Source organism: Bos taurus, chromosome 18, assembly GCF_002263795.3.
Source record: "Bos taurus isolate L1 Dominette 01449 registration number 42190680 breed Hereford chromosome 18, ARS-UCD2.0, whole genome shotgun sequence".
NCBI lineage: Eukaryota > Metazoa > Chordata > Mammalia > Artiodactyla > Bovidae > Bos > Bos taurus.
The window spans coordinates 14,742,145-14,763,669 of record NC_037345.1 but is presented as its reverse complement, the minus strand read 5'-3'; the positions used below and the strand labels follow the sequence as shown (position 1 = coordinate 14,763,669).

At 53.2% G+C, this 21,525-nt stretch overlaps 1 protein-coding gene across 3 annotated transcripts; it reads right to left on the bottom strand.

Annotated features, from left to right (window-relative positions):
• Positions 1-719: 719 nt before the first annotated feature.
• On the bottom strand, positions 720-21,522 carry LOC532875 (AFG3-like protein 1). 3 transcript variants are annotated; one of them, XM_024978929.2, is made up of 16 exons: positions 21,440-21,522; positions 16,820-16,907; positions 14,334-14,428; positions 13,811-13,960; positions 11,605-11,673; positions 10,922-11,046; positions 10,218-10,488; positions 7,633-7,770; positions 7,271-7,424; positions 5,979-6,086; positions 5,306-5,431; positions 3,016-3,126; positions 1,953-2,068; positions 1,327-1,527; positions 1,058-1,252; positions 720-979 (listed from the first exon to the last, which is right to left on the bottom strand). In XM_024978929.2, exons 3-16 carry the CDS (start codon positions 14,340-14,342, stop codon positions 737-739), a joined length of 2,016 nt encoding a protein of 671 aa, XP_024834697.1. In that variant the 5' UTR covers positions 14,343-14,428; positions 16,820-16,907; positions 21,440-21,522; the 3' UTR covers positions 720-736. The 3 variants fall into 3 exon arrangements, with proteins under 3 accessions (XP_024834697.1, XP_002694913.2, XP_024834696.1); XM_002694867.6 differs by lacking the exon at positions 21,440-21,522 and adding an exon at positions 21,059-21,211; XM_024978928.2 differs by lacking the exon at positions 21,440-21,522 and adding an exon at positions 20,820-20,920 and having other exon boundaries at positions 13,816-13,960.
• Between the last annotated feature and the right edge of the window lie 3 nt (positions 21,523-21,525).

Here is a 21,525-nt window from a genome sequence, read left to right as displayed (position 1 = left end):
TCAGCCCAAGAGCTTAGCTGCACCCCCAGGGGCTGTCCTGTCCAGAGTCACCTTCTGGATTCTAACAAAACCAGGCCACCAGGAACAGCTTCCCAGAGACATGCCAGCAACAAAGCCCCACCCTGAGAAAATGGCAACCCCTCCCCGTCAGGTTCAGACCCCTAAGCCGCCCCCCACCCCGGCCATAAGGCTGTGGGAGTGCTGAGCTCCATCCGTGAGGACCAGCTAGCTTTCCACTACCCAAACTGCCATTCCCTAGATTCTGGGCTTACACACTTCTGCTGAACCTCACGACCTGTGAGGGCTTCTGAACTGGGCCTTCTCTCCCTGAGGCAGGTGAGGGCACTTGCAGTGACCAGGTCCCAGCTCCCCTCAGTGGAAGGGTGCCTGCAAGGAGCAGGAAGCCCATGGTCTTCAAGGACCCTGATTGGAAGAAAGCTGTTTGCGGGTTGCTGCTGCTGCTGCTAAGTCACTTCAGTCGTGTCCGACTCTATGCGACCCCATAGACGGCAGCCCACCAGGCTCCCCCGTCCCTGGGATTCTCCAGGCAAGAACACTGGAGTGGCTTGCCATTTCCTTCTCCAATGTGTGAAAGTGAAAAGTGAAAGTGAAGTCGCTCAGTCGTGTCCGACTCTCAGCGACCCCATGGACTGCAGCCCACCAGGCTCCTCCGTCCGTGGGATTTTCCAGGCAAGAGTACTGGAGTGGGGTGCCATTGCTTCAGGTTATATGTGCTTTAATTTGCTTCCTGGGGTCCCAGAGGCTGCTCTCCAGGCGGAGGTGCTAGGCTGGGCTCTCCTGCAGTGGGCCCCCCACGCCAGCCCTGCAGACCCTCGGGAAGGGCCGTGTCCTCCTCCAGGCCGCCGGTGCCCTCCACGAGCTCCTCGTAGGTGACCTTCTCGGCGAACGGCCGCGGCCCGAGCAGCTCCACCATGTCCGCCCGCTCCAGCACCTCCTTCTCCAGCAGCCGCCTGCCCACCTGCACACCCAGCAGCTGTCAGCCGGCCGCCTGGCCTGCAGAGCCCCGCCCGCGCCCGGGGTCCGGCCACCCACTTGCCTTGTCCACCTGCTCGCGGCAGCGCGTGAGCAGGTCCAGGGTGCGCGCATGCGCAGAACCAATGAGCCGCCGCACCTCCTCGTCTATGAGCTGGGCCGTGGCCTCGCTGAACGGTTTCTCCACCAGCGCCTCACCTGGCCGCGGGAGATCGAAGGACACCTGGCCCAGCTTCTCGCTCATCCCGAACTGCACAATCTGCAGGAGGCGAGTGCCGGGGTCAGCCCGGTGCAGAGCCCCCTGCCCCCCACCCCCCAAGGCTGCTGCTCTACCTGGGCATAGGCGCTCTGGGTGACCTTCCTCAGGTCATCCTGGGCCCCCGTGGTGACCCGCCCGAAGAACAGCTGCTCAGCCACGCGGCCGCCCAGCATGGCACACATGCGGTCAAAGAGCTGCTCCCGTGTGTACAGGTACTGCTCCCTGGGCAGACACTGGGCATAGCCGAGCCCCTTGCCCCGGGGGACGATGGACACCTGTCAGACACAGCAGGGCGCCCTGTCATCCCCAGGGCCCCTGACCACCACCCATCTCCATAAGTGTGGGAGGAGAGGAGACCCTGGGCCCCAGCACACACAGGGGGTCACCTTGAGGGTGAACTCAAAAACACCCTCTGTCCCGCAGTCCCCAGGAAGCTGTGGAGGGGCCTGCCTTCGGGGAGAAGCTTGCAGTGAGGTGAGTTCAACCAGGAACTTCCAGGTGTCAGGTGTCCAGATCCAGACCCCTCCTGGAACCAGCACCCCGCCCCTGCCCTCCCACCCACCCTTCAAGGACACATTCTAGATGGTTCCATCTCTTCAAAAGCCAAAGGGCTGACACCCGCAACACACTGTGCACACATGGCCCTCGGGGTGGGAGCAGGCCCTGGACCCACAGGAGATGTGTAAGGGGCTGGACTGACCTTGAGCAGGGGGTCTGCGTGTTCCAGGAACCAGCCCACCACCGCATGGCCAGCCTCGTGGTAGGCCACTGTCATCTTCTCGCCAGGCTGCAGGACCTGTGTCTTCTTCTCAAGGCCTGCAAGTCACACTCCTGGTGAGAGGCACAGGAGGAACGCCAGCGAAGTGGTGGGAACCAAGCCCCCACTCCAGGGTTCAGGGGGCTGATCAGAGCAGACCTGCAGCCTGTCAGCTCCACACACACTGCTCAGGCCCACAGGGGTCTGTCCCTGCAAACCAGACGCTAAGCTGCCTTCTGCTCTGCAGACATCCCGCACCCCATTCCACTTCCTGTGCAAGCAACATATGCTCAGGGAGACCTGTTCTTAGGCAGCAGTGTTAGCTACTCTGTGGCTCAACTGGTAGTGAAGCCAAAGCAGGGAGACAGGAGCGTTCTCTACACCCTGTACACCCAGTCACAGGCAGAGAACAGGGCACGGAGAGGCACAACTAGTGTGAGTCAGTTTCACGGCAGCTCAGCTCAGCATGGCCCATGACAGCCCCAAACAGCCGTGGCAAGTGCCTTGGGCTCCTGACACTACATGCCTGCGTACGTGTCACACCTCAACACAAAGTGAAGTAGACGAAGCAACTCTGGCTACCTGCCATCTAGACAGGCTGGTGCTCACAGCTGTGAGGTGGGGTCATGGATGGCTGCTGGCCACACGGATGCCTCCCTGACCTCTGTCCCCAGGATGGCACTCCGAGACCTTGACCCCTCATGCTGAAGCCTGCACCCTCTCTGGGTACGCTGGCCACTGGGAGCACTGGGGACCCTGGCAAACTTCCCAGGGAAGCACCCAGCAGGCCGTCCTCTAGGGCACAGTGGGCACCCGGACCGAGGTCTGACTCAGCACCCTGGAGGTTACAATTCTCTGAGATTCTGAATGTTGCTCCAGGAAGAGCAGGAGAGCTGCTGGCAGGTCCCACGTCCCAGATCTGGGTCTGGAGAGCTGCCCAGGTGGAGTACCCTGAAGTGAGCCTGGGGCCCCAGGGTGGAAACTCACCCATGGTGGCCCAACTTACCTCCAATGACCCTCTCGATGGCCTGCTCGAAGTGCTTCTCCCCGACAGAGGGGTTTAGGTGGCGAGCGGCGATCAGGGCGGCTTCATTGCAAACATTAGAAATATCAGCACCTGACCCGGAGAAGAAATCGTCCATCAGGGGCCCAGGGCAGGCTGTCACAGGGACTCTGCAGTACTGGAGCCAGAGCTAAAACAGGTCAAGGGCGTGAAGGAAACAGGACCTGCTCTGTCAGTCACTGCTGCTTTCAGCCAATTTTCTGGCTCAGTGATTTCCTGAGATGTGATTCATTTAACATAAAATCTATCCATTTAAAAATGTGTACATGTCAAAGACTTTCAGTAATTTCATCAAGATGTGTGACGACTGCTGTCATCTCATCTCAGACATCCCCAACATGAAGGTGCTGTCTGGGGCTAGATCCTGTACCCAGGCTTAGCCGAACATGACTCTGCCATCTACGTCTTTAGACATGCCCATCCCGGAAGTCTCACATAAGTGCAACCACACAGTATATGGTGTGTGTTTTGTGTGTGCTCCTTTCACACGACACAGTGTTTTTCCATTCATCCACTGTCAGGAGCGTGTCCTGGTATTTCATTCCTTTTCACGGCTGAATAAGGTTCCATCTGCCCTGAGGCAGCCACAGGAGACACCAGATTGCACAGATGCTCGAGTCACTCATGTAACACGGCCAGCTCTATCTGCAGGTTCCGCCCACAGTACACGCATCTACTGGTGACACGCTGCTGGACACTGGGGTGGTCTCCACTGTTTAGCTATTATGAGTAATGCTGCTGTGAACATCCATGTGCAAGCCTTTATGCAGACAAATGTTTTCAATTCTCTTATGTAGGAGTGGAACTGGGGGTCATATGCTAACTGTATTTACTTCTAGAAGTGCCAGGCCGACTTCCACAGCCACACTACTTCACATCCCCACCAGCAACATATGAGCGTGCTTGTTTCCCTTCATCCCTGCCAACCCTCCATCTTTTACGGCCACCCTGGTGGGCGTGAGGTGGTGTCAAACTGTGCTTTTGATACGCGTTTCCCTAATAACTAATACCATGACCACCTTCTCACATGGTTTCTGGCCATCTATATACTTTGGAGAAATGTCTATTCAAACCCTTTTCCCATTTTTAAATTGGGTTCTGTATATATTGTGGATTCTAGACCCTACCAGGTGCATAATTTCCAAACATTCTCTTCCTTTCTGTAGGCTCTTTTCATCACATCAATAATGTCTCTCCATGTACAAAAGATTTCAGTTTTGAAAAATTCTATTTTGTTTTCTCACTTGCAGTCTGTGCTTTAAGAAATCATTGCCAAATCCAAGATTTTAAGACATTTTACAGTTCTCGCCCCACTGCTCAGGTCTCTTATCCACTCCGAGTTGACTGCTACATGTGGTCTAACGTCCAGTTTCATCCTTTTGCTTGTGAATACCTGGTCAAACAGACTATTCTTTCTGCGCTGGATGGTCTTCACACCCTTGACAAAACAACTGACCGAGATGCACAGGCACACACCTGGCCTCTCACTTTTATCCTGATGGTCCGCGCCCACCCTCAGAAGCTCCACGTTGGGGAAGTGTCTGCCACTTTGTTCTTACAGGCTGTGTGGCTCTTCTATACCCTGGCAGCTCCAGGTAGCTCCTGGCAGCTCCTGAGGATCCAGCTTCACAATGTACAAAGGTTCTGCTCCTATGAAGCCCCTCTCACCTTCACAGGTTACATCTTTCTACACTGTGTGCCCATTAACACAGATATGTGATTATGGTTTTACACACCTGTCCTTTATACGGGATGCCTTAATTTCTCCTTTACTACAGAAGAATAGTTCTGCCTGACCCACTGCCTCCTGGGCTCCATTTCCAAAAGAAGTCAGCTGCTACCCTGTGGTCTTGCTGGTCTCAAGGCCTCTCCCTACATCTGACCAACACAGATGATGCTGTCTCAGTGTGGGCGTCTCGTACTTTATCCCACTTCCTGGATGTGCAGACTCAGATCTCTTACGCAGTGTGGCAAGGGTGGAGCAGGACTTCTTCCCTAAGCAGCATACCAAGAGGATGGGGCCTTGTCACCACATTACGTTCCCAGGGCGGTGGGGCGGTGGGTGGGGGCACAGTGAAAGCCGACAAAAGCCAGTTTTGGGGCCTCGGGTGTGCCCACCGGATTCACAGTCCTAAAGACAAGGGCGCAGTTTCAGGACCAAATGGCACAACCAGACACCACCTGCTGATGATGCAGCCAGCCCCAGGGCAGCCGCCTGGCCTCCATCACTCACCTGTGAAGCCTGGAGTGAGGGCCGCAAGCTTCCTTGCCAGAGCATCCTTGCTGAGGCTCTCGTCCAACTTGAGTGGACGCAGGTGGACCCTGAAGATAGACGACCTGCCTTTGATGTCCGGGGGCCCTGAGAGAGAGAGAGGTACAGGTGGCCAGGGCAGGGTCACCTTCAGCCGCTTCACCAGGGCCAGGAGGACCCTCTCCTGCTTGTCTGCACTGCACACTCGACTACCCGACCAGGGCCAGAGCTCCCAGTGGCAGAAACGACCCACAGGTCACATCCATTCAGCTCTCCCTTCCTCACTGTGGGGCCTCTAGTCCGCACAACTCAATCCCCAGGATGGCTGCTCTGGCAGCAGGGGACCTGGGCAGGAATGAGGTCCTAAATTTCTAGGACCTGCTCACAAGTGGGAAAGGCCAGGGTGAATGCTTCTCTCGTAAACAGTGCACAAAAAAGAAAAGCTGAAGGACCCAACACTGTCACCTCACTCTCAGCTGCATGGACTGCTATGACCTTTTCCGCATCCCAGCCACACCTGTTCATCCTGAAGTGGGGCCCAGTCCTGCACCTCCACTGTTTCACAAGTGGGGTTAGCTGCTTTAGGGCACCTCAAAACCTCCTCCAAATACATAGCTAATGATCGAACCAAACTTTCAACCCTCAGCACACTCACCAATGTAAATCTGACGGTCGAAGCGGCCCGGCCGCATCAGAGCTGGGTCAAGGACGTCAGGGCGGTTGGTTCCAGCCAGCACGACAACGTTCGTGGTAGAGTTGAATCCTGGATACGAGAAGGAGGTGAGCCCAGGCAGGGCCCGGCCAGCAGCTATCTCCTCTCCCCTGCACATCTGGTCCCCACTTTCCGGGACCACTGACCACCCAGGGACAGGCAGCAAACGGTGGCTCTGGCTGTAACCCAACCTTCCTCAGCCAACTGGGAGGCCCATGGCCCAGTCTCAGGGTGTAAACTCCTATCTTAATTTGGTACTGATCCCTGCCAACCTCTCACACCACACAGTGAGCTGCAGGAGCCACGCAGACCCCTCCACCCAGGTCCTGGACAGCTTGCTGGGCCCAGGGAACCAGGCTGGGCGAGAGCAGGGGAGATGCAGTGGGGAGAGGATGGGGGTACCCAGCAGGGTGAGGGCCTGACTCACCAGCACTCATCCTCAGAAAGGTCAGCTGGGGCCCTCGGCCGCCCCAGGACCTGGGATTCAGGGAGAGGCCCCGCATGCCTCAGTCATCTGAGTAGATGATATTTCCTCCTGGGAGGCAGGGGTTGTGACCCATGCTGGTTAAAGACTGCCATGTGACCAGCCCCAGGGGAAACCCTGTCCTAGTCGATGACACTCTTGAGTGTCCCCCAACTGGCTGCCAGGAAGAAGCTGCGACCCAGACTCAGTGGGCAGAGAGCTCTGGAGGCTGTGGCCACCTTCCCAGCCCAAGCACCTGCTCCCCATGATTCTCCCGTGTCCTGGCCTGGCAGTCAACCGTGATTATGAATCCAAGGACCCACGGATTCCTCCCAGCAAGTGACCAACCTGGGGTCACGCTGGGTACCCTGACTTAGCTACAAAGCCAAGTGAGCACAGGACCTGCCAAAGGTTCAGTCAAAGCTTCTCCAAATTCGAACCTGGCACAAACGCCCAGACCCTCACCGAGAAGGCTGCAGCAGGCCCATGGCTATCACCCCAGACCGGACCTTCCCCAAGAGGCAGCAGCAGGCCCGTGGCTGTTACCCAGACCAGACCCTGCCTGAACAGGAGTCCTGAGGTGGAGAGAGGGTTCTGGAGCAGGAGGCAGCAGGACAGAGGCGGCGAGGACGCAGCCTGGGCGTCAGCCCTTATCCAGCCACTGAGCTCGGAGGGAGCTCCCTGCACCGTGGGGCCTGAGGACAGCCTTCCTCAGACTGACTGAGCGGGAGTCTCGCCCGGGGAGCTCTGCCCAGAGAGCAAGCCCGCTCACCGTCCATCTCCACGAGCAGCTGGTTCAGGGTGTTCTCCTGCTCACTCTGGCCTCCAAAGTGCCCACGGCCACGCTTCCGGCCAATTGCATCAATCTCGTCCACAAACAAGATACAGGGAGCGTTTTTCCGGGCCAGTGCAAACATGTCACGAACCTGAAACGGGGTCCACACACAGTTTTGCTCTGTCACTGGCGCCAGGACAGGACTAAGTTCCCTGGGCTCGGCCCACCTCTGGGGCTTGACTCCCACCTCGGCTGCTCTGTCTGCTTGCCAGGTCGTTTTTACATCCGTGCTGTGCCCTGCACCCGTCCCCAGGGTCCCACCTGAAGGCCAGGGCAAGGACAAGTGTGCCTCTACCTACCCGAGCTGGGCCAACACCAACAAACATCTCCAGGAACTCAGACCCATTCACGGTGATGAAGGGCACACCAGCCTCCCCTGCGGTTGCCTTGGCGAGAAGCGTCTTGCCGGTACCGGGAGGACCTGTGAGCAGGGCTCCCTGAAACAGAAAGGCGGCACCTGGTTCTGAAAGGGGAGAGACAGGGCCAAGGAGAGTCTCGTTCCACTGACTCCTTGGCCTACTCCACGCTTTTGGCTGAGGTGTGCCTTCCATTTGAAACTTTCTGCTTGTAAAACGAATGTGCATTCACCATGAAAAGTTCAAATGCTGCAGGTAGAGGAAACCCCCCAAAGCCCCAGCCCAACCGAGCAGGTTACTTCTTCAAGTGACGCTCCCAGGGCAGGACTCAATGGACCTCGCGGTCCAATGTTTACTTTAACAGTTACTAGCAAATTGCTCTATGAAACACGCCAACTCACACCAGGAAGAGCAAGAGGCCCTCCCCACACTCGCTCCCATGATTCTGTCCAGCAGGTCTGACAGCAGCACCTGTGTGTGGTTCTGTCCGCAACCTGCCTTGTTCTAGACTGACTCAAGGCTGAAATTCGCACCCAGTAACACACCTAGGTATTCCTTTCATGAGAAGGGACTTAAAGGGGTTGGGGGCGGACGGTCACACTACTTCATTTCTAGTTGACAGTATGGGTTGCTGCTGCTGCTGCTAAGTCGCTTCAGTCATGTCCGACTCTGTGCAACCCCATAGACGGCAGCCCACCAGGCTCCCCCGTCCCTGGGATTCTCCAGGCAAGGACACTGGAGTGGGTTGCCATTTCCTTCTCCGATACATGAAAGTGAAAAGTGAAAGGGAAGTCGTTCAGTCGTGTCTGACTCTAGCGACCCCATGGACTGCAGCCTACCAGGCTCCTCCGTCCATGGGATTTTCCAGGCAAAAGTACTAGAGTGGGGTGCCATTGCCAACATCTACTTATTTCAAAAGAAACAAAAAAGTTGTTTTTTCTAAGTCTGTAAAAATAAAAACAAAACATATAGAGCTAAGGAGGATGAGGGAGCCTCAAAACAAACTCACAAGGCACCAGGGCCCCAGGTCCCCATAAACATGGATATGGACTCACAAAGGGTCTCCACAAGACAGTGGGCCATGGGACCAGGGGACCCCTGGGCCCACCACAGCCCAGTTTTCCAGCCAACCTTACCAGGTGGTCAAAGAGAAGCACAGGCCTCCTGCCGCCTAATCTCCAGAGGTCAGTCACGTTCTCTGCTGTTCAGGACAGTCTCAGGGAAGCACACAGGGTTACCAGGAAAGTCAGTGCACTGAGTCTCCACCCTAGAGAGCTCGCAGCCTGATCTAGAGCCCAGAGATGCCTTGCGTGGGGGTGGGCGGGGGAGGGCGTGGTCTGTGACCCTCTTCCATGTGAGATGCAGACCTTTCTAGGAAGGGGTTCAGCTACTGCTGGGGCCCCTGGACATCCATGACACCCAGAGCCACCTGCAGGGAAAGCCAGCGGCCACAATCTCCACAGTGTCACTTCCTGTGTGCAGAGCCTCGACCCACGTCCACGCTGCACACCTGTCCCACTGCTGGGTCGTGGGTTATTTGACAGGCAGCTGACCCCAGACCCGTTCACGGCAGTTCGTACTTGTTGGTTCTTTGTTTTCTTGGGTTTTCTGGCTATGCCACACAGCTTGTAGGATCTCAGTTCCCCAACCAGGAACTGTACCTGGGCCCCAGCCATGAAAGTGTGGTGTCCTAACCTCTGGATCAGGGAATTCCCTGCACTTGCTTTAATTATATACTTTAACAATAAATAATAGAATAGAAAGTCCTTTCTTCAAAAACAAAGCTGAAACTGTTAATATAATAAATCAAGGCAAATTATTAAAGAAAAAAATGCTGTCAAACTGAACGGACAAAAAACTGAAATAGTAAGAAAATGTGATAAAAATATATGATTCTGTGCTTATAACTGCTTTAAAGTTCTCAGGTCAATTTAGAGAAACAAAACTACTGACAAAGGCTTTCCTGGTGGCACGGTGGTAAAGCAGCTGCCTGCCAAAGCAGGCAACAAAGGCTCAATCCCTGCTCAGGGAAGATCCCACAAGCCAAGGAGCAAGTAAGCCCGTGTGCCACAACTACTGAAGCTCGTGCACCCTAGAGCACAAAAGGAGCCACCGCCGTGAGCAGCCCTTGCACCAGAACTAGAGAGCGGCCCTCACTCTCTGCAACTAGAGAAAGCCTGCACACAGCAATGAAGACCCAGTACACCCTAAAACTTTAAACAAAAAAATGCAAACTTTCCATTTAAATAAAAAACTGTAGTGCTTTGTGCAGGGTACTGAACAGAGAATCTAATCGCGGGTGTCACACTCAAAGGAAGGCCTGTTTTCTAAACAAAGCACGGGCATCTGTGCTGGCAGGTGAAATAAACACAGGTGGGTGTGCACTGCTTACACTGTTACCAGATAAGAGGATTCGACTCCGCAAATGCTATTTCCACTTCTCGATGTGATTAATAAAACACAGAATCATTACCAGAAGCTGCTTGGTTCTGGCTCAAGCACCACTGCGTGCTCTCTCATGTCAGTACCTTTGGAATTTTGGCCCCAAGGTCCTGGTACTGTTTGGGGTTCTTCAGGAAATTCACAAACTCCATGATCTCCAGCTTGGCTTCTTCGCAACCAGCCACGTCTGCAAACCGCACACCGATGTCATCTTTGATGATCTTGGCTATTGTCTCACCAATGCCGAAGAGGCGCCCTCCTCGCCCACCACGCCCAGCCCCCATTGGACCCCTCCTCATGGCATAGAGGAAGATGCCAATCAGGAGAAGGGTGGGCACCAGGCTTCGCAAGAAAGTCCTAGAAAGGCCAAGAAAACCATCTGTCACATTCCCTTGAGAGACAGGCTGTGAACAGTGGACCTGGCTCTGCTACACAAAAGCAAGCACTGTCCGTCTGGACACACGGCCTCACCCACTGTAAAGGTCCTGTCCACGAGCATCTGTCTGCCTGACTGCCCCTGTGGGCACGGCAGGGTAGCTGTGGGCTATCTCCAGAAACCCCCTGACCCAGCACGGCCTCCTTCCAGCTAGTTCTGCCCTGCTGCCGCACCACAGCCCTCAGGCTACCAAGCTAAACATTTCCCCACCAATTCTTTCCCCAGTAAAAACACAGCTAACAAACTTGTCTTTACCATAGACACTGACTACCAGAAGACACCTACAACATGCCTGAACAAGTTCAGCAGGAAGTGCTACGTGTCCAGTACCAGGGCCCGACCACACCCGCTCACCCATCGCTCTCGGTGGTGTAGACCACGGCCGTCTGGTTGGGGGGCTCGATGCCTAGCTCCCATTGGGCGGTCTCCAGGTTGCGCTCGAAGGTGTCCACACTGCCAATGCTGAACCACGCATACTTCTGCAGAAACCGAGGTGCCAAGCGCTGTAGGGGGCTGCCCCCCATGGCCACCACCCGCTCCCCAGCTTCTCTCACAGCGAAGTCCTGAGCGGCTCTGATGGGCCTCCTGTCCTGGCCCCAAACCACAGGCTTGGGTTTGAGGTCAAAGTATAAATGTCTATCGATGACTGAGTCTGCCTCTGTCCCCTATCTGTCATTTTAGTCTCCCCTCTCGGATCTCAGCTGGTGACTGTCCATGGTACTGGGCAAAACTGAAGCATGGCTACAGCTTCAGGAGAGTCCTGTGCTACGTGGAAGACTCTTCTCTACAGGTACATGAGCACAGGTGGGTGCTGGAAAATGAAGCCAGGAGCGGCACTTCCCCAATAAAACAGAAAACTATCACGTATTTTTTTTCAGGTCACACAGCTTGTGGGATCTTAGTTCCTGGACCAGAGGCCTTGACCGTGAGGGCACCTGCTACTAACCACTTGACTGCCAGGGAAATCCCAGAAAACTCCACCTTACACTGACACTGAAGCCTACACGTGGAACACTGGCCTTGACCCCAGCCCTCACCTCGAGTGATGTCCCAGGGGCAGGAATAACACGCACGAACTGTTTATTCACCACTTCCAGCCGATCCACCTAGAAGACAGACAGCCAGTCAGGACCAGCACAGCACCCTGCACCTCGGTCTCAGTCAAGCCCCACACGCATGGGTGGCACCTGTCCCAGCGTAGCTCACACTCTGCAGGACAGTTTCGGCTCTGTCTTCCTACCAACACGGACAATTCTAGCCTGGGATTATGGCAATAAACAGGAACCGATTCAAGAAGATGAATTAAAATGTGGCACATCTGAGCACTAAGCCTTCAAACTGGCTTAAAACTCTAAAAGGAGGGGAGTTCCCTGGTGGTTAGGATCCTAAAATAAGTTTTAGGCTCCAGTTCAATCCCTGGTTGAGGTGGGAAGCTGAGACCCTGCAAAATGTGCAGCATGGCCAAAAAAAAAAACAAAACAAAAAATTCCAAAAACAAAAAAACTCCAAAAGGAACACAAATGAAAGTCTTGTTCTGACACTTGTGCGTAACACTCAGTCCATCCGGTTACAGCCCACCGCCTGGAAGCCACACTCTTTCTGGGGAGCTTCAGACAAGGCCTGCTGTCACCACCTCATTAACCATGACTAAGCTCCTTCTGGAAAACACAGGAACACTCAGGATTCCAGTGAGGACACGATCATGAGTGTGGAACTTCACCGCCACCCAACATGACTCCAGAAACCATGGTAGACAGGACTCCGGGCGACTGCCCCCTTGGTTTCTCTTCCGCCAACATGCAGAGCCCCAGCCAGCCAGGCCCATCAGTTCTCAGGTTCATGAGACAAGGGCGTGGCATGTCCTCCTGGCCCTGCAAGACTCCTGCCAGCTGACCCCTCATGCCTCCCCACCGCAGTGCTCACTGCCAGTGTGCAACGGGACAGAGGGCACAGAAGGGTGAGCAGCCTCGCCTTCAGACTGTGGCCAACAGGGTCACAGAAAAAGGCCCTGGGCGGGCACAGATGGTAACTTCCTGCTTTATACTTTTACTTCATGGTACGTTTGTGACCAGGGGAAACAAAAGCGCTGCTTGAAACAAAGACTGCAGGGGCTTCCCTAGCAGTGCAGTGGTTGAGACTGCGAGCCACCAGCGCGGGGGGCGGGTTCCATCCCTAGGCGCAGAACTGGATCCCGCGTACCCCACCATGCAGCCATAAGTAAAGAACTGAATGAAACGAAGTCCGCTACTGAGGTTTTGTTATAGTTCTTTGTTCCTAAACAAGCCTTTCACAAAAGAACAACCGGTCCAGGCCAGGGACCTCTGCACATAACATCATTTATTTCCATGACATTCTGAGATTTTATCAGGGGACCTCTTCGGACAGCTCAGAGGGGCTGGAACAAGACGCAGCCCTCAGGTTCAGGTGCTAGACTCTCCGAGCTGATGTGGAAGTCCCCTTATGTGAGGGGATCTGGTCCTTGTCTAGCTAGGCCAGGCGAGTGTCAGCTCCCAATCAGGCACCACAGGTTTGGCCAGGGCTGCATTAGGTGGGCTTGAGTGGGGGGATGAACATGTCACCTTTCTGTGTTCCGGGCTGTGCTGTGCTCCAGAATAAGCATGTCACTGTCCGCCACTAAGACCTCGAGGAACATCTGGAACCAATCCAGACCGCACACAGCAGGACACCTGTCTCCCCCCGCCCCTCAGGCCACACCTGCTGGGGGCAGGTCCTCAGCAGAAGGGGCTGCAGCAGCCCTTCCCCCACCATGTAGAGACCATCACCACGGGCCTCCCTGAGGACAGAATGTGGACAGACCTCAGGGCAAAGGAGAACTCCCTGCGGATGTCACCACACAGCAGGAAGGCCCAGCCTTAACAGTGCGCTGTTCATGCAACGGGGAGCAAGGCCACTGTGTTTGTGAAGGTGTACGCTCAAGCCCAAGTGTGAGGAGGACGGAGGACTCCACTGGTGTGACTCAGAGCCCAGTGCTGGCCCCTACTGTCCAGGGCCTAGCAGTGGGCCAGGGGTGCCCTCAAGGAGAAAGGCTCTGAGTCAGAGTCACGACTACAGTGTCAAGATTCACAAACAGAACCAAGTGAAATGAGAAGCCAGAGCTAACACACAATGAGTGAGTGTTTCAGGGAGTGGGCAGGTGTGGGGGTGAAGCAAGGTAGTCACATCTGCACCCCGAGGCCGACAGGCCATCTCCTTCCAAGGCTGGCAGTGTGCAAATCCTCTCACCAGACCTCTCGCCAGGTAATACTGCACGAAGTGCTTCCAAGTGATTTCCTTCCCAGGATCTCGGAAATAGAAGTAGAGAAATCCTGCAACGACACCTGCCCCCAGCACGGCCAGACTGCGGAGATCCTTGTCGTCCCAGGGCACCTTCCCCTGCAGGGAGAGAACACAACATGGGTTACACTGAAAGAGAGTGGCTCTCTCACAAAAATGTCCTTTCACAGACGAGGGAGAAGTCGCCAAGCCCTCCACCTGAACCCCCCCTGCCACTGGCCTCCATGGGCGCAGCATCTGCCAGCGTGTAAGGCCACAGCAGCTCCCAGGCCACTCGGGAAAAGCAGCTAGCCTTCCTGAGACCATCGCTTCTCTGGGTCTTTAAAAACTCCGATGGAGATCTTAGTTTTAGAAATTAAATACACTGCTTAAAATCTCTGAATTAGTTTGTACAAAGCCCAAGCCCTCAGTGATTACTTCCTCAGAAAAGTGACAGGCCGTCTGGAACTGGCCCTTACGGACACGCACGAACCTTCTGCATTCGTTTCCACCAGGCAAAGTCATCCCGCTTTCCTCCTCTCTTCCCTCCGTCCGCTCCAGGACCAGCATCCTTTGGTTCACTAGTTCCTAAGAGAAAACAAACTCTGACCTCAGGGAATGGTCACACCGAACTGCCCAGAGAAAGAGGATTCAGAGAAGAGAAGAACTCTTCCAAAACACAATTTCCCCAACACAGCTGCCTTGAGATAAACGGGGAGCGTAAAGCAAGTGCTGCGTGTGGCAAGGGGCAGAGCTTCTCAAGCTGAGAGGAAAACCTACAGTGCCCTCCTGGGATCAGGGCAGGGGCCAGGGTAGTAGAGACTGCAAGTCTACACCAATCCCAGACAGTTCCAGCAAGAAGGGAAATTTACAACAGTTTCTTGCGCTTTCTGAAATCAGAGTGACTGTGTGTGTGCCAGGTGAGATCTAGGAGGCATTACCTTTTGGTTTGCTTTTTTCTGGCTGAGCCTCATGGCTTTCAGGATCTTAGCTCTCTGAACCTGGACCCTTGGCACTGAAAGCATGAAGTCCTAGTCTCGGGACAGCCAGAGAACTCTTTAGGCTGGCACTCACGTCATCACCTCTCAGAACATTTGTGACGCACAGACTAGATGACTGAACCCAGTCCCCAAGCCTCTTTCTTAATGTGTGCGTGTAAAGTAATAACAGCTCAAACCACACCAGGGCACCCCCAGAAACACTCCTGGAGCCCCCCCACCCTTCCATCAGGTGCCAAGAATGTCCTGGGGGGATGGGTCTCACTCAGGACACACCCATCTGTGGTCTAAAGCTCCCACTACCTCCAAGTACAAGCTAACGGTCAGGTGGCCTGAACCATCCGCAAAGCTGGGCATAGGCAACTCAATCAACTATTCCTCCCATTAAAACATCCAGAAGGCATTTCAGCATACACAGAATGACAAGGGGAAATAACACAAGATTGTTACTCTGGTGCAAAACCAGAAGGAAAGAGTTGAGAGTAAAGAACACACAGGAATGTGTTTTCCCAAAAGAACTTAAGAAAATAACCCAAAACAGAAAAAAAATCATTCCCCTGAGAAAAGAAAAGGTAGAAAGACAGAGGCGTGAGACAAAAATCACTTCTGTGTCAGTCAACAGCAGAAGACACAGGGCCTGAGCACGACATCACAAGAGTTCCCGGAGAAACGGGGCCAGAGCAGCCCCTGATGTACAGGCACCACAGCAACAACCAAAACTCAATGCCTGGAAGGCCAAACTCAGGACAGGGTAGAGCAAAGATCTGCATAAACGTGAAGGACAAAACACGAAGTCCTACAGTCACAGCGAATCACCTCCCAGCGAGCTCTGTGCGCCTCTTCTCTCACGATGCTCCAGGCTCCCCAAGCAGGAAGACACTACTGCACACCCCCCACGTCACCAAACTTATGATCAAAGATAGGTTTGTCGAGGCTTCAGATCCACACAAGCTTTGCAGGTGCAGAGGCCCGAAGACAAAGGAAGGTAGTGAGGCCATGTCCACAAACCAGTGAAGGGAAGGAAGTGCTGAGACCACATGCACATAGGCCCAACTGCTCGCCACCTCCCACGATTATCCCAAAATTAATGAATGCTTCAAAAATTCTCAAGTGTGGGACTGCCTTGGTGGTCCAGTGGCCAGGATCTTGTACTTCCACATCAGGAAGCCCAGGTTCCATCCCTGGTTGGGGAACCCAGACCCCATATGCTTGTGGCATGACCAAAAATAAAAGTTTAAAAAAAATTAAAAATTCTCAAATGTAAAACTTTGATAGTCTGATTGGTCAAATTGTTCCTTTTACGAGCTGTTTTATGAGCTGTTGCATTTCTAATTCTGTGTTTCTTCTCCTCCTCTTAAAGAATTTCTCAAACCCATAGGGAAAATGATGAGATTCTGGCACTTTAAAAGCACGCGCCACACTCACACAAGCAGCCAGACTGTCCAACAGGAAAGGAGTAAGGGAGAAGCCGATTTTCTTCCTGGCTTCAGCCTGGTGCAATCGGCACGCACCTCCAAGTCCGAACTCTGCAAGCCTCCCCACACAGGGTCTCCGAGACCCACTGCACAGCCCATAACCTGCGCTCAAAGGGCACATGTGCTCCAAACTAACTGCAATAGACATGAGGTCCCTGTCCTGCTTTCCAAACATGAGACTCAGCTTAACCCTCAGATGTGCAGAAACAAAGCCTTGCTCCCCAGCATCCCCAAAGATTCACCCACCACTTCCTTCTGGAACACCTTCTCTCTTTTGCCACCTTCACTGATATATTAACACTGCAAAGACGTGGGGCAGGTGACCCAGAAACGGGAGAGGAACTAGGTGTGACTCAATACATATATAAGCTAGAAGAGGAGCGGCCTGGGTCTCCTGGGCCGTCATGCACACTGTCCCTGCTCCCCACAAACACAGGGCACCAAGGAAGCCACTCTCAGGTCCTGTGACCTCATGCTGCTAACGATGGCAGGAGAAAGACACATACCTTTGGGTGGTTTTGAACACAGCCAATGGGAAACTGACGCCAGTCTTATCTGCAGAGCCGACTGCTGAAAGCGGATTCCCTGGAGACACTGAAACAGGAGACAGAATTAGTTTCCACAAATTCTGATGCAGCATCTTCTCACAGTGGCAGTTCCAGGTTGGAAAGGACCAGGATTCGAGTGCAGGCATAAACCTGAAGCCTTTACCTGCTTTATCTCATTAAAAATATGATTCAATGTGACTTCCCTGATGGTCCAGGTGTTCAGACTTTGCCTTCCAATACAGGGACTGTGAATTCAATCCCTGGTTGGGGAGCTAAGATTTGTGGCTAAAAAAAACAAAATATAAACTACAGAAGCAATATTGTAACAAATTCAAAAAAGACTTTAAAAACAGTCCACATCAAAAAAAAAATCTTTAAAAACAAATATGATTCAAGCAGGAGAAACAGAAACTACATTCAGTGCAGAAATACATGAAGAATTTTTATAGCTACAGCTATCAAAAAAAACTGCTAAGTAATCACTTCCTGCCTGAGGCAATTTTTGTCACTGAAGCTATTAAAACAAATATTAATAACCCTTAAAAACAAACATTAAAATCATGTGAAATTCAAAAACCAAAGGGTATTACGATTTATCTTTGATCAGCCACACGTCAGTGGTTTTGTCAGGAAAGCAAACATTTTCTGCCTGCTAACTTGCTCCAGTTGTGTCTGATTCTTTATGACCCTATGAACTGTAGCCCACCAACCTCCTCTGTCCATGGGATTCTCCAAGCAAGAATACTGGAGTGGGTTGCTGTTCCCTTCTCTAAGGGATCTTCCTGACCCAGGGATTGAACCCACATCTCTTATGTCTCCTGTACTGGCAGGCAGCACCACCTGAGAAACCCTGTATTTTCTTGAGTTCTCAAAAAGGAAAATGACAGTTTTTATTACCATAAGCTACTAACAATACTTAACATCAGTTAAAGACAGGATGAAAGACAATTTTGGTTTCTCACTATCATAGGTCAAAAGCCATTATAGGAAAAACGAGTACAACAGAAGCCACCACAGTAAAAAAAAAACAGCTCTAAGCACAGTCACTGAGTATTAACTGCAGCCAAAATACCTCAACCAGGACTTGCCTGGTGGTCCCCTGGTTAAGAGTCCACCTGCCAATGCAGGGGACACAGGTTCGATCCCTGGTCCGGAAAGATTCCACATGCCAAAGGGCAAATAAGCCTGTGGACAGCTGCTGAGACCCTGCTCTAGAGCTCATGCTCTGAAACAAGAGAAGCCACTGCAATGAGACGCCCTTGCACCACAACTAGAGAGTAGCCCCCCGCGCAGCCACAAAGACCCAGCAAAGCCAATATAAATAAATACTTTATGGGGAGGGAGGAGGGAGGAAGGTTCAGGATGGGGAACACATGTATACCTGTGGCGGATTCATTTTGATATTTGGCAAAAACTAATACAATTATGTAAAGTTTAAAAATAAAATAAAATTTTAAAAAAAAATGTGAAAAAAAAAAATACTTTAAAAAAAAACTGTTTTAAATGTTGATCCAGGGCAGAAACCAACACATTATTATAAAGCAATTATCCTCCAATTAAAAATAAAATTCTTTTTTAAAAAGGTCCATAAATGGTTAAACAAACAAAAAACCCCAACCAAAGATTTGGATTGTTCCCAATATTTTATTATAATGAAACTGGATCCATACATGACGACTCTTGTGTTATTTCAGCCGTGTCGTCTTTTAAGGTGGCAGGCTATTCCCCAGTGCAAACACCATTTCTTAGTAATTATTAATTTGCTGATAAGCCCAATCATTCACACATCCTTATCAGAGGCCTCAGAGCACTAAAAAGTCAGGTAAGCCATGAGAATGTTATTGAAATCCGGGAAAACCATAAACAAGGGGCTCAGGAAGGAGACACAGCAGTAATGGTGATGAGGCTCCTGGAGCCTTTGCTCCATGAGTGTCCCCTCCCCACACAGAGCAAGTCACCACACACAAGGGGACCAGAACGTAATGTCACACAGGTTGTCACGTCACCGTAAGGGGAGGCCTAGACAAAGGCTCACAGAAGAAGATGGTCCTGGGCCCCTCTGCTCCCCAAGGCCCTCCCGTGTCGGGTGGAAAATGCAGAAGTGAGGAGAGGGAGGTGAGGGCCTGAGGTAAGGTGACGGGGAGCCAGCGGTATGTGATGAGTGCTCTGGCACCCAGCCCCCAGGGTTTCCCCAGCACCTCCCCAGAGAGGGAGCTGGGGCTCCTAGAGGTGTTAGGAGGTCTCCAGCCCTAGAAAGACAAAGTACGATCATCAGGCCTTCAAAACTTGAGAAACATCCCTCTCCTTTATTTCATGACTTAGTGTTTTGATTTGCTTAGGGGACCACAGTAGGTCAGATACAGCTCTCAAAGACAGGGATCTACCACCCATTCTTGGTGTCTGGATATGCAAAGCCAGCATGTGAAGCTGTGCACAGCAGTCTTCCCGTAACAGGCAAAGTGTCACTGTCCTTTATCAGGTCACGAATCAGGTGACTCCAGCCTGTGTCTCAGATGCACACAGGTGCAGCCCCAGCAGGCGCTTGCGAATCTGCTGGCAGCTCCTGCTCAAGCCTCACATCCTTCAGGAGTCGATTACCCCACCTCTCACAGCGTGGCACTCATCCTCCTCCACCCTTCTCTTCACTGTCTACTGCTTCTGTTCCGTTTCCTTCTCCTTCATACCTCCTAATACGCTACCTACATGTTGTTGTCTGGTTCTCCTTCTGGAATGGAATGGACAATGTAGGAAGCTCAGTCAATGAAAACGTAACTGCCAGAAGCATCCAAAACATAAGCTTCCCCTTGAGGAGTACTGACTGCTCCCACACTTCTTTTAACCAAAAGGCAAACTGCGACTTCATCTCCAGCCTTCCCACGCCAGGTCTAGCCTTCAAGTCCCTCAAAGGAGAGCTCACATCTGTTCCAGATGAGATGCCATGGCTAATAGACTCCACAGCAGAACAGCTTTGTCTGGAAAGGAATTCAAAGATCATCCAACTTCCTCCCTCCCTAACTAAAACCACTGAGCTCCATGGAATTCAGAGCCTCATGACACAGCTGTGTTGCACCCCTCAATCACTGCATTCCATCCAGCTAACAACTTGAACAGTCCCCCTGCAAGGCTGAGTTGCCACACAGCCACAGATGAAAGGCTCTCTTTTCACTGATATTGCCAAAAACAATCAAACTGACAGTGCACCATCCCCAAAATGAAGAGGTAAGAAGGAAAAGTTCACTCCTGGAAACAGGACAGAAAACAAACGCATGGGCCCCCTTCTTCCCCTTTCAATACTGTCTGAAATCAAGACAGCTTTCTCTGACCAGAATCCAGACGCTCCACATCAGTCCGCCACAAAAGAAATCTACGTGATCACTGTCCCCCTGGGATGCTCAATACAAAAATAAACCTTAAAATATGGTCTACTTCAGAGAATCTAACCCAGAGGAAGGCGTACAATACAGAAGTATCTAAAAGCGGAGATACTGACTAGCTATGCTCTAGCGTCTCCTCTCCTATAAAACAGGGTTTAGTGCAGCGCCTACCTGCCGGACGGGGATAAGACTTAAATGAGACATTCCCTGTAAAGCCTTCAGCATGAAACCCCTCAAACAACGTTAGCTATGATTACAGTGTAGAACTGGGCTCGACGAATGTTGTCTGAATAAAAAACACGTAACACTTTACAAAACTGTATCATGACGGAGAACAACCCTGTGATACTGAGCAGAAGTGGTATCACCGCTGAGCCCAGGAGGAAACCACCTCGCAGTCGGAGCCAGAGTCCGAGAAAACAAGTTAGGCTCACAGCGGAAAAAGGCTTGAACGCAATTCGCTCAACGCGGCTCTTGGGAGCGGGGAACAAGAACGCAGGGGCAGTGGGCAGGGCACTGAGAGGCTGAGGGAACTTTCAAAGAAAAGGGCGTAAGAGGCCACAAGAAGGAAAGCAGACGGAGACCTGTTTGGGCCAGCGGCAGCCGCCTCAGCCGCTGGGAAGGGCTGGAGCCCCGGGACCAGCCAGCTGGCCGGAGCTGTGGCCGCCGCCGACGCGCCTCCGCTTTTGGGGCTCGGGTTCGCGCATCTGGTTCCCTCACCCGCTCCCCGCGCCGGTGGCGCACGTGGATGGCGTCACCGCGGCGTCGAGAGCGACCACCGCCCCCGCCGCCCGGAATCGGCGGGCTGCGCCTCCCCGCTCACCTGCTGAGTGGTTCCGAGCGCCCGAGCGCCTGCCGCGAACGTCCTGCCCCCTCGTGGGCCAAGGCCGCACCGCCACAGCAAGGCGAGCGGCCCCACCACCGCCCTGCTGCCGGCCGCCGCCACCAGCCGCTGCGACATTCCCCCTCAGACCTCGCGCCGCTCGGCGCGCGCACGCGCAGTGCAGCGGCGAGTAGGTCATAGGGCACCACACCTCCAGCGGACCTCGGGGTCTCGCGCATGCGCGGTGAGGCCAAGGCGCCTAGGTGGGGACCTTGCCTCAGGTGTCTACTGTCGGACCTGACTCGGATCTGAACGTTTGCGCCACCTGCACTACGGTGGCAGACGCGGGCAAGGTGCTGAGGAGACATCCTTTAGACTTACTTTAAATCTGGAGTCCTCCTTGGGAAGCGGCGTACACCACCCCGCCTGTCCGCCGACTCCTTGTGGTCCAGGTACAGCGCTGGGAA